General features: G+C 30.8%; 1 protein-coding gene across 4 annotated transcripts; it reads right to left on the bottom strand.

Annotated features, from left to right (window-relative positions):
- Nucleotides 1-4,489: 4,489 nt before the first annotated feature.
- Nucleotides 4,490-7,707, bottom strand: LOC105770551 (protein LNK3). 4 transcript variants are annotated; one of them, XM_012591805.2, is made up of 6 exons: nucleotides 7,528-7,707; nucleotides 6,651-6,994; nucleotides 6,178-6,286; nucleotides 5,451-5,567; nucleotides 5,211-5,359; nucleotides 4,490-5,024 (listed from the first exon to the last, which is right to left on the bottom strand). In XM_012591805.2, exons 2-6 carry the CDS (start codon nucleotides 6,983-6,985, stop codon nucleotides 4,898-4,900), a joined length of 837 nt encoding a protein of 278 aa, XP_012447259.1. In that variant the 5' UTR covers nucleotides 6,986-6,994; nucleotides 7,528-7,707; the 3' UTR covers nucleotides 4,490-4,897. The 4 variants fall into 4 exon arrangements, with proteins under 4 accessions (XP_012447259.1, XP_012447260.1, XP_012447261.1 ...); XM_012591806.2 differs by having other exon boundaries at nucleotides 5,451-5,531; nucleotides 7,528-7,705; XM_012591807.2 differs by lacking the exon at nucleotides 7,528-7,707 and having other exon boundaries at nucleotides 6,545-6,794.
- Nucleotides 7,708-12,748: the final 5,041 nt, after the last annotated feature.

The following is a 12,748-nucleotide window of genomic DNA, read 5'->3' as shown; positions in this document are numbered from 1 at the left end:
ATTAAAACTTATATTGAAAAGATAAGGTTATCCTTTACCCATTCTCACAACTTGTCTCCGCCAGTTTGCATTCTTATAATCTCGATGGAAGTTAGTTGCGATATGTCGAATGTAGTAAACGGATCTCTATAGCACACCGGAACGTCTAATGGCGGCAATTAATCATTTCCTTCTATTGGAGATGATGCAAATATTATCGTTGCTAATAACATACCTCCGCATGTTGGTAAGGAAGAATTCCCACGATTCCATGTTCTCCTTATCTACGATGGCAAATGCTATCGGGAGCACGTTCTTGTTACCGTCTCGAGCAACAGCAAGAAGTAGGATCTGTGTATATTTTCTGTATAGCCAGGTTCCATCTACTTGTACAAATGGGTTGCAGTGGGGAAATACGCGCACATATGGATCAAACGTCCAGAACATTCGATGGAAAATTCTTTTTCCGGTTGTAGTTGGTCATTCGGGTCATAATAAGGTCATGTCTATAAATCAATGACAACCTCAGTACGTACTCCCGCATAGCGAATATCCATCCATGTAACTTATTATACGACGTATCGAAATCCCCATATAATTACTCCATTACCATCTGTTTAGCTATCCATGCATTTCGGTATGATACTCGATACTAGAATCGTGCCTACATTTCGGCAATCAGTACTGAAACTTTAATGGTCTACATGTCCTTCACCATTGGCATGATATACGTACAGATAGTTTTGGAATCAAGTTTTCGATGATCTTCTGTCATACGTGTTGATGTGCATGTGTGAGGCTCAACAAATTTTCGTATCTCCCACATCTACGAATTTTGAATAAATGCAGCTCGTACATGCCAATTGCAGCCTTTCGCCAACTTCCAACACTCCCCAACATATAATGTCAGTTTAGACACTGCGGCATTGTAGTCCACTAATATATTCATGATATACCACTTAATAGCAAATACGCACTCTTCCTTACTTTCAAATCTCTGGCTTACGAACAACTCCTCAGGATCAGAATCCACGGCCAGTCGATGAGCAGGTAGTATTTTAAAATACTTCGAGAACTCAGCTACGTGTGCTGCGTCGGGGTCTATGAACGACATGTATGGCCCAGGATTATTGTGTATCACAGTACGTCGAATCTGGTTCCCCACTGAAGACCCGTTAATGTTTCCATCGTTATTCACATCTTCGTCATCAATATCATCAAGGACTTCATCCACATCGAGACTCACTATCACTATCAACCTTTTGATCACAACGATCACTACTATCGTATCCATCATCACCAACCACATCAATATCGGGTGCAACATTTTAGATCGATATTGATCCCGCATATAGTCGATTCACTATCAACGTACGATATTGGAGCCACCATACACGGTTCTTCAGCTCCATGTCCTTAACCAAATGCAGCGAGATCTTCTGTTGGCTCCAGACCAGCTAACTCAGCAAATAACTGGATCGGTGCATTTTGGTCACTCCGATTCCCACAATAAAGAGCGATCATTGCGTCCACGTCTTCATCGTCTACAAATTCCATTTCTGTGAATTTGATGGGATTTGTCGAAACTGGAAACTTGTAGAAAAGTTTCGAGATCCTTCTCCCACAACGTCTAACAATTTTTGCGGTAATCTTTTCCTTCAAATCATTGAACGAGATTGCTATTTGTTGCCGACATTCAAATATACATCCAATGGTTGTTGTCAAGATGATTCCATCGAAATAAATGCATACGAAAAACTAATTATTCATCTTCAATACTCAATCATTAAAAATAAACAAAAATTCTCAAAACAATTTGAACGACATAAAAATACTTACATAAAAATTTAATGAATGAAAAGAGACCATTTCTAACAATATCAAATTTATTGCCATTTCTAACAATATCTATGATGAAATATTTTCAATATTTATCTATTTTTTCTGTTGTTATCACTAACTAACAATTACTTTATAATAGTTACTAACATAAAAATTTTCAAATATATTAAAAAATTTAAAACATAACATTCACAATAAACAAATAATTAATCTAAATACAAAACTTACTAACAAATCACAATAAACAAAATAACTTTAAAACAAAACATAAAAATAACACTAAACAAACTATATAATACTAATAAAATATTTTTTTTTCTTATCATAATCTATTCTATTTGAAAATAACAATAAAAATAATAATACCTTCTCTTTCTTCTCTTTTCTTTCTTTCTTCTCTTCTCCCTATCTTCTCCTGCTATTTTTTTAATTGATACTTTAAAATAGAGCCAGATGGAGGAGGGGGAAAAAAGCTACCGATGCCGCCTATGGAGAAGATGTGATTGATGCCGCCTATGGGGAAGGCGTGACCGGTGTCGCCTCTTCCCTAGGCGTGACCGGTTTTGTTTTCATCAGTTTAATTTTTGTTTTCATCAAGTTTTTTTTATCAGTTTTTTTTTTTTTTTTTGTGTTTGTCAGATGTGTCAGAAACTAGGGTGGTGCCGCCTATGCACCACCCTCCACCACTTTGAATGTACCATTTTAGTACATAATTTTTGAAACATGTCATTTTATTTTTTTTAATTTTATATTATATTAGTAAAAAACCCTAATAGAAACAATAATAAACGAAAATATTGAATATAAATATAACATAATATAATGATTCCAGAAAATCAAAAGAAAATATGAACTATTTTGGCCTCATACTTGGACCATTGACACCATTGGACATGTGCTTGTACCATTAAAATCATATTTTCGACTTTAGAATTGAGGTATGGAAAGAAGGGGTTTTAATTTGAACTTAAATTATTCAATAATTAATTTTAATTTTATTCAAAAATCAATTATTGTTGTTCATGAATTAAATCGAAAAGGTTTTAGGAGATTCCTTTAGTCCAAAATTGAAACCCAATGTCTGAATCTGGGATTGAGCAGCAAATGGAGGGGAAAATTAGCCAAGGCTCAATTTTGAACTGTTAAAACCCAATCTTCTTTTGAGGTAACAACTCTATCGAAGCCCATCTTAATTTGCCTATTTCATTTTCCATGTTGCAGGTTAGGGTTGAAATCCTAACAGTTTCTCTGTCAACATTATAGGAAAAGTAATTAATTACGAAAATGACTCAACTTAGAGATCATGTACGTAAATAATTTGATTTTTATTGTGCTTACCGGTGCCGCTAGACACATTGGCAGCACTAGCCCCATCAGCAGCTAATGATTGCATTAAAAAAAAAATAATTCTTAGTGATGACATTGGACTGAAGTGTGATTATATAAAACGTTCAGAAACATGATGAAGTAATTAAATTTAAATTTTTAGTGATGACATTGGACTGAAGTGTGATTATATAAAATGTTCAGAAACATGATGAAGTAATTACCCTTTAGATTCGTTGAAAAAAAGGGTGCCATTGACTATGCTTTCCAACTTTTAGTTTAGGTTTGTCCCCTTTTAAAATTAAATTTAAATAGCCCTTAAAAATATAATAATAACAAAAATAAACACTTGTCATTTCTTTTCAAGAAAAACAATAAACTTAAAAACTATATAAAATTATTATTTAAATTACCCAAATATACTCTCAAAAATTTCCTCTAGTTTATATTGGTTTTACAAAATAAAAAAAAAATTAGAAGGGTTTATTTTTGTTATTCTTATATTTTTTTAAGAGTTATTTAAATTTAATTTCAAAAGGGGACAGACCTAATTGTAAATAGACCAAAAATTTAGAAATAATTGGCCGCATCCCTTTTTCAGCCAATCTAAAAAGGATAATTACTTCATCAGGACCCTGAAGAAAATGTGATTGTGATTGATTTATTGTTGGTTGTTACTGGGATTTAGGGTATCATATTTTAGATATTTTAATTAAGATTGTATGTGTTTTACATTCAATTCAAGTGTTGGTAAAATTTTAAGTACACCTTACATTCATTGGATAGGTTTTTAGTTTAAGTTGTATGTTTGAAATTAAAAGGTTTTCTTAGTTAAATTAGACTTTAAGCAAGTTTCAAATCTAGATTAGATCTTAGATATATTTAGCATTTTAGGTCTTAAATTTTAGTTCTAGAATTACAAAATTTAGGATTAGTTGAGTTTAATTAGATTTAAGTTAAGATACATTCTTTAGAATTTCAAATTAGGTTAAATTAGACTTTAGTTCTAATTTAGAATTTAGATTTCAATACTACTTTTGGTTTTATAGTTTAATTATGAATTTCTTAGAATTTTAATTTTTATTAGTTAAATTCTTAACCCATTTTGGACTTATAGCTTGTTTGGTACTCATCAATATATAAAATATAAATTAATCTAATTTTTAATATATCTTTTAAATAGCTAATATAATACATAGAAATGTCTTTTATAATTTTTACTTCTAAATATAAAAATGAAAATATATTTTTATGGCATTTTTAACTTTAAAAATAGAACATTTTTCATATTCAGCAATGTAAAAACGCATGCATTCAGGTGCAATGAAGAACACGCCCTTAATTGATGTTAAACAACGGTCTTGGAAACTTCAATATGTTGGCACTAAAGCATTAAATACATACTAATGTAACATTCATGGTGAGTCAAAATTAACACATGGTACTATGCAATTTGAAGCAATTTCTACAACTGCTTCTATCAAAACTGAGCCGAGCAGAGAGCAGCAGCAATATATACACATATTCAATGATTGAAACACGCCCAAAAGAATTTAATCTAAATCTTTTCCTTTGAGCTTCCCTTTCAATCATTCTTTTTAAGTCGTGGTATTCTTGTCGGTTGCATCAGTTCTCGAGGCATATCCATGTCTGCAACTCCGGCATCACTTCGTGCCTAGCGTAATGGATCTCTGAGCGACTGACTTGAAACTCGTGTTTGCTTTTCCAGTCACTTCGATGACAATTTTGCTTAGAGTTGTCGGGTGTGGCAAACCGGAAAGTCTCGAACGTTCATATCCATCTTATCGAATGTGAGGTTCGCGATAGTTCGATCGATGGTGTTGGTCTCTGATTCAGTTGTTTCCTTTTTCCCAGACCTGAAAATATATATCAAAATTATCTTCCGACCAAGAACATGCTTAAAATGTCTAAACAAGGACATAGCAGGTTGGAAAAAAAAACAAAGGCTAAGAGTACCATGTTCATGAAACTCGGGACCGGAAGAAGGAAGTTTAACATAAGAAAAAAACATAAAATTACTCCAAATCGTAGTGAAAGTTTACCTTATTTTCTCCTCTGAGATTGTCCACTTCGGAGAATGAGTTCGAACATGGAGGTTTCCTTGTTGGTTTAATGCTACAGGATTCTGTTTCGAGTTCTTGGCAAGACGGTAAAATGCATCTCGGAAGCAAATTCGAGTCTTATCAGACAGCTGAACAAATCAAAATACGGAAATTTTTATAAGCAGTTGTTTTTATAAAAATCGTTGATGAGTAGATGTATGCATTTGTTTAGTCTTTTACCTGAGCCGTCACCGTTTCAAGCTCCTTCAAAACCGATTCTTCAAGTGAAATTCCTTTTGAGACAAGTCCGTTTGCAGTTATCTGTTCAGGAGGAACCAATATTTTGGCAAAAGATGCCTTGTACAGAAGTTACATTGATTAGTTAATCTCATAAACTCCAAAACTACATTAAATTTCATAATATAAGCATAGGATGATGCAATGTATGTATGGCAGATTGCCCTGGATATTTCTAAAGGTTCTTCAAAGCTGCATCGGATTCACTGTGGGAGTTTTTTTTGACAAAAGTAATTTCAAGAACACGGAATCCATTTTTCAACTGAACTAAAAACATATAGCCATAAAAGCCTGCAACATATCTTTTGCGGCCTAGGCTAGTTTAGAGAAAAAAAAATCTTATGTAACGAATAAAAGGCTCAGATTACTCCTCTATTACCAAGGGTTGATGCTCTTTCTCTTATGCAAGACCGGAGTAGATGCAGGGCACTTAGGTTATATATACAATAAACATCTTCAACATACATGTATTAATAACATACAGAAGGCTAGCCTAGTATTCAATATATATTTGGTTCATTGGTGAAAAGATGGATGGAAAAATCTCAGCTTTACCATCAGCCAATTCAAGCTTAGAATTTGCACAGTACGAAACATACGAGTTTTGAGATACTATGCTTGTTTCCATGCTATGTTCATTGCTTGAAATACTTTGAAAATCCAAACTTACATCTTCCAGAAGATGATCAGTTGCCATCGTCTCGCACTCGTACTCAGGAGAAAAGCAAAACGATTTTTGAAGATCTTCACTCCAAGTAGGATCTTCCAATAAGGAACCCCTGCAACATGGAGAAACCCAAAGAGAGTGATGATTTGAAAAGACAAGAACCATATGATCTCAAAGGTAAAACATCGAAACCGAAAGTAAATCCGAACATCCCATGGAATATTGAATGGCTAACCTATGTTATAAAACACTTCTAATCATAGCATAAAAGAGAACATATTAAGAACAGCCAAGTTCTAACCAGTTGCAATGGTGGCTACTTATTTCAATGAAGAACAAATAGTTTTTAACAGAATTATATAGACCGGACCTTCCAAACCCTTCAATTATCATGGGATGTCCGAGCATGCTGTTATTCATAACTATATGATTTTCCCACAGGCAAGAAAGGTAATTCCAGGAGTTAAGCTTAGTACAAGAATATGTCATCGAGCTGCTCGAATCTGCCGAAATCGTGGAGCTGGTAATCCGTCTGCTGTTGAAAAATGTGACCCTGATTCAAGAAACCTCCATATACACTCGAACAGATTGATGGATCCTTAACATCAGCTACATCATGGCATAATTTGCCGCTAAACTTGGGTTTATCACCACTTAAATTCGTGTCCACGCCAAAGCATTCATCGTTAAAATTTGCAGGAGGGCTGAATTCCCATTTTGACCAACTTTCTGGGGAAGGGATATTATCTTCTAATTCTTGATTTCTGGGGACAACAAGATCCTCCATACCATTACAGAGATACCAATCCATGTGATTTTACTGAAAAAACAAAAAAAAAAAAAACAACATATTACAAAAGAAAATCATAGAAACCCCCCACAAATTAAAAGAAGCTCTCTAAACCCCATCAAGCTTTTATACTCTCCAAGACCAAATAATTCATGGGCAAGTATAAAGAATAAAAATTGATGATGTAATCATACTTCCCTTACTTTTTAATCACTAAACAAGCAATATCATGAATCAAAATAAACTTTCAGTCCATACTGATATGAAGAATCAAGATCAATTCAAGTTCTTATTTTGTCATATATTCTAAAATTTTCAAAATTTTCCAGAAAAAAATGAACTAAACCCCTTATTTTCTATACATATAAACGAATCCAAGTTCTTACTCTCTTTTTTTAATAAATAAACTTCCAAGTTCAAAAGTTTTGAATTAGGATTAACTAAAGTTCTTACGCAAATTACATGAACTATAAAAAAAATTCAGATATTTTCCAACAAACATACATAAAGAAAGCTAAAAAAACAGAACAACCAACCAAACAGAAGAAGAGAAAGAATCAAACCTTGTAGTGAATTAGCTGAGCAAATGAAGACAACCTAGTTCTCTAGTTGGATTTAGAAGCTATAAACCAAAGGCGGCAGTGGTATGTGCAGGCTGTTTTTTTTTTTTTTTTTGGCCCCCTTAGTAAACAAACAAGTTGCAAATGAAAGAGAAACGTCGATTCATAGGAAGAAATGAAAAGATTTTGAGTATGGTGTACACTTCTGCTTTTAAAAAACAGGGAGGGGCAAGAGGAAAAGAATTTGTGGCTGAGAAATAATATGGAATTCATTAGTGGTTTAGAATCCTCCATCAAAAACTGCAATCTCATTGCTCCACTTGTAATCATTTTATTCCACCTCTTAATCTTCCAACCATTACTTTGAGATTTTGGTAACCCATGTTGCTGACACGTGGCTATTGTGGTCCTTTTGCTGCATTCCACGTTGCTAGCTAAAAATAGCTTCACTTATCGGTGACTTGCACAGATTCTGATAGTCCTAGGTACTGGGTAACTATACGTATATCACTGCGACTTTAAAAGTATACATTATCCACTTTCTTTTTACATTCAAATATAATTCTTTAATAAGATAACAAATTAATCATCCGGCTCACTCTAGTGAATATTTTAAAAAAATTTATGCTAATGTAGTGAGATTTTGGACATGCAAGACGTAAATTTATGAGTATATTTGTGAAGGCCAATAAGTTATAGTATTTATAATGGTAGAGTGCTAAAAAATAAAAAGGTAAATTACACCAACAGTCAATCAACTTTGGGGTAGCTGACAAAATGACCACTTAGGTTTCAATTTAGTCATTCAACTTTCAAAAAATAATAAAACAATCACCACTAGCCATTTTCCGTTACAAACTTAACCAAACTATCATTTTCCATCCCCCTCCCCTCCCATCCCATCCCATCCCTTTCCCTCTTCCCTACCATCCCTCCTCCTACTCTGGTTCTTTCCCTCTCCCCTGCCGTCCCTTTGCTAACCCTCTTCCTGCGTCCCTTTGCCTTTCCACAAAGAAAAACAGAGCTACACCTAAACCAGTTGTTGCAGCCATTGCAGCCATTGACCTGCAAGTGCAGGGTTCTAAACAAAAACGACGGTGAAGAATTTGTTGTTAGATTGGTTTAAAATTGATAGCAGTAGGTAGAAAGATAGAGAGTGGAGAGGGAAAGGGACGGTGAGGAAGAGTGAGAGGATTAGCAAAAGGATGGTGGGGGAGAGGGAAAGAATCAGAGTAAGAGGAAGGATGGTGAGGAAGAGGCGGAGAGGGAGAGAGAATCAGAGTAGGGGGATGGTGGGGAAGAGGGTGAGGGATGGGAGGGGGATGGAAAATGGTAGTTTAGTTAAGTCTGTAGTGGAACTATAACGGAAAATGGTAGCTCCGTTACGTTTGTAACGGAAAATGGTAGTTTGGTTAAGTATGTAGTGGAACTGTAACGAAAAATGATAGCTTCGTTACGTCTGTAACGGAAAATGGTAACTCCGTTACTTCTGTAATGAAAAATGGTTAGTGGTAACTGTTTTGTTATTTTTCAAAAGTTCAGTGACTGAATTGAAATCTAAATGATTTTTTTACCAGCTACCCCAAAGTTGAGTGATCGTTGGTGAAATTTACCCAAAAATTTCTTAACACTATTAAATTTATTTTGTTAAATTCAAATTCATTACAAAGCCATTTCTTTTAATTATACTGTCAAGTGGGTTTTTTTTTTAATTTCAAAATGTCACGTTAATAAATTTAACAAAAAAAATGAACAATGCTAACAATTGAATCTAAACTTTGAAATTTGAAAAATAGAAGTGTTAAATTCCTAGAAATAAAAGCATATGGATTAAATTCCATGTTTATGAAAAGTATAAGAACCTATGAAATATATTAACCAAAATTTAATAAATGATAAATGATGTAAACGTAAAGTAGTTAATATCAATAATGAAACATGAATACTTTTCATTCAAACACACTTTTTATTACATGACATATATATATATATATATATATATATATATATATATATATTAAATTTTAGTAAATATTAGTTTGTTATCTCCCATTCATTTTCGATAAATATATAACCACCTGTACCAAATAAATTAAATAAAAACAATTTTTATAAAATTATCGACAAGACATGTGGTAAAATCTCAATCTCCTTTAGATAGAGGCGAAGCCAGAATAAATTGTTAAGGGCGAATGAAATTTTAATTTTTTATAGTATGTATCTTTATAATTTTTAAAAGATTAAATCAAATTTTTATAATTTTAAGAGGGCCAAAGTGCAACTTTACATTTACTAATTTAAAATTTAAAATAAAATTTAAGCGCCTAAATAACAATTTTACATTTTAGGAGGGGCCGGACCCCTGCTAGCCCCCCTAAATTCGCCTCTGCTTGTAGAGTTAAAATTGTTCACCTCCCGTGTACCAAATAATTACCATTTTATTAAATAAAAAATATCAATGATTATGTTAGGCATAGATTGTTTTAGATCAAATTATGGTAATTGTCTCTCTATTATGTTTAAATTTAGAATGTAGTATCTATTTCAATTTTTTTTATAATTTGGCTTCTCTATACAATATCATTAATTAGTTGAAATAGTAGATACCTTAATTATTTTGGTTAAAATGTTGAGGTCAAATTTTTTCTTAAAATACCTCTTCCTACTTCATGTAGAAAATATATATATATATATATATATATATATAGTGTTAGAAAGGTGTTTTAAAGAGAAATTCATCTAATCATTTTAATCGATATAGTTAAGTATGTTAATTATTTGAGCTAACTAATGTTATTATAAAAGTAGAAGATCAAATTATGTTAAATTAAAATATAAATAATAAATTTCAAATGCGAGCATAATAGAGAGATCGAAATTACAATTTTATCATTACCTTACAATGACTAAAAATAAAAAAGACTTGTGTTATTAATTAGTCTAAATAATTAGCACTCTTGATATTTTAGTAGTGATGTGAAATTTTTTCATAACAGTTGTTTCAATTCATTATGCCAAATTATTATTGAATAGTATTTTCTTTAAAAAATAGACTAAAAAATTAATTAGAATAGATAAAGATGTTAATTATTTGGACTACCTAATATCATTGTAAAAGTAGATAATTAAATTATATCTAATAAAATATAAAGATTAAATATTAAATTTGAGTATAACAGAGGATCAAAACTGATATTTTACCATTATAATTGAAATGGTAGAAAAATAAGGAAAAGTGGACCTTTTATATAGAGTTATGATTAGAGTTATAATATTTATAAGTGTCAAAAATATAAATTATAAAAGAATTAATACTTATAAAAAGAACTCAAAACTTTTTTAAAGTATTTTAATTAATTTATAAGTTTATTTTTACCAACGTATTTTATCTTTGTTGTTTACTTAATAAATACTAAAAAACCAACATTTTCAATTAAAATTTTATTAAATAATTTTTAATTATAAATTAATTGAATCTAAAATTTGTAAATTTTATAAAAATATTTATACATTCGAAAATGTAATTTTAATTATTTAAATAATTTATAAAAATTATATTTCATATTTCAATTCAAAATAATATAATAATTAATTATTTTGTGAACGATTTTTTAAAGAAAGGTGGCTGGTAGTTGGTGAGGTATAGGAATTGATTTTTATAAATAATTGTTGAGCGCAATAATAATAATAAGACATGTCAGGAGAAAATTCAAATATTATTAGGAGCGGTAGTTTTAAATATCCAAAAATAAATATAAATAAATAAATAAATTTCAAAATTAAGTAAAATTTGCAACATATTTTTATTAAATTAATATTTAGGGTATAATTTAATGATTATTACATATTTTTCTCATTTTGTAAAAATTAATCATATTTTAAAATATTTTAAAACTGATGTATAAATAAATTTATATAGGTTTAAGAAAGAAGCGAACATGCGAGGAAGTGAGCACATGAAGTTGAATGGCGCAAAAAAGGAGTGAAAGGACAAAATGATCCTTGTTAAAGGCGAGAACGCAAATGTGCATCCAAAAATGAATTTTGTTCTTTTCCATGCGAATTTCTTCTTCTTAAGGCATCAATTAAATTGACTTTTTTGCCTATTGATAGTAAAGGATAAGTTTGCTTGGTTCTAGTTCTACACCTCCACTACATGCCCATAAGATGAGAGCCACGTGATTCTTGCACGTGGGTGCCTGAATTTATTGTTAAAAAACAATTTAATTTATATTTATATTTTTTATACTTCAATTTAAATAAAAATTATTTAAGTTTATCAACAAATTCCTTTATGAATAAATGTGTTCATGGTTCGGATCAGATTGAGGCTGCTTCCAAAATAATTTTCAAGTCCAGATTCGTTTTCAGGTCGACTTAGCTTGCCCTTAAATTCCGTTTTACTATTAAAAAAATAATAAAATAATAAAATATTATTTAAATTAAATTTGCGCAGAATCGAGCTGGCTCGAAATAAATTCTTTTTTTGTCTAAACTCGACCCGACGGGTGGGCTACCCGGCCCTTGGACAAGTCTACTTGTGAACATGTTTGTTTAATGTCTATGAACAAATTCATTAAATTTTCATGAAGAAAAAATTATCTATAGTATTCACCCTTTCAATTCAATTATGGATTACATAAATAATTATTATTTTAAATTATAATTAATATTATTACGATGAAATTTTTGTTTTTCATACTTTTATATTATCCTTAAACAAAAGAATTATAAATTATAAATCTAATAGTCGTATTCATGTTCAATAGTATTAAAATACAAATTTATTAGTATTATTAGTGAATAAATTTTAAAAAATATTTTAACATAAAATATTTTATTTCAGTCATCATAAAATCTAGTTTAATTTAAACGAATAAAGAATATAAATTTAAAATTTAGACATAAAACACAAAAAATTTATAAACAAAAGAATATTCAACAAAAATATTTGGCTTAATGATAAATTTGGCCACTAACGTTTGTCAACATAACCCTAATTGAATTTTTGAGCCTTTTTTTTCTTATCATTAGCCTTTGTTATTTTTTTCAATATGCTTTTTCTAATAGATTTAATGAATAAATTCAAGGTTTCAAATTTTCTTTTCTTTCCAGAGGTTTCAATCTTTCATACTTTTGTTTAATGATAAGTTTTCTATGGAGTTAATTTTTTAGATAATTATATTTATTTTCTTTAAATTAAGTATTTTTAATTTAATGTATT

The sequence above is a fragment of the Gossypium raimondii genome, chromosome 5 (genome assembly GCF_025698545.1).
Source record: "Gossypium raimondii isolate GPD5lz chromosome 5, ASM2569854v1, whole genome shotgun sequence".
In the NCBI taxonomy this organism is placed as follows: domain Eukaryota; kingdom Viridiplantae; phylum Streptophyta; class Magnoliopsida; order Malvales; family Malvaceae; genus Gossypium; species Gossypium raimondii.
The sequence above is the reverse complement of the archived record's forward strand: the minus strand, read 5'-3'. Positions and strand labels throughout refer to the sequence as shown.

Excerpts from the sequence above, each read along its gene's own strand:
- LOC105770551 (XM_012591805.2), bottom strand. The coding sequence starts at position 6,985 with ATGGATTGGTATCTCTGTAATGGTATGGAGGATCTTGTTGTCCCCAGA. Across the intron at positions 6,287-6,650 it reads CAGCTCGATGACATATTCTT|GGGTTCCTTATTGGAAGATC; the intron begins GTACTAAGCTTA and ends TCCATGTTGCAG. Across the intron at positions 5,568-6,177 it reads CTGATCATCTTCTGGAAGAT|GCATCTTTTGCCAAAATATT; the intron begins GTAAGTTTGGAT and ends CTTCTGTACAAG.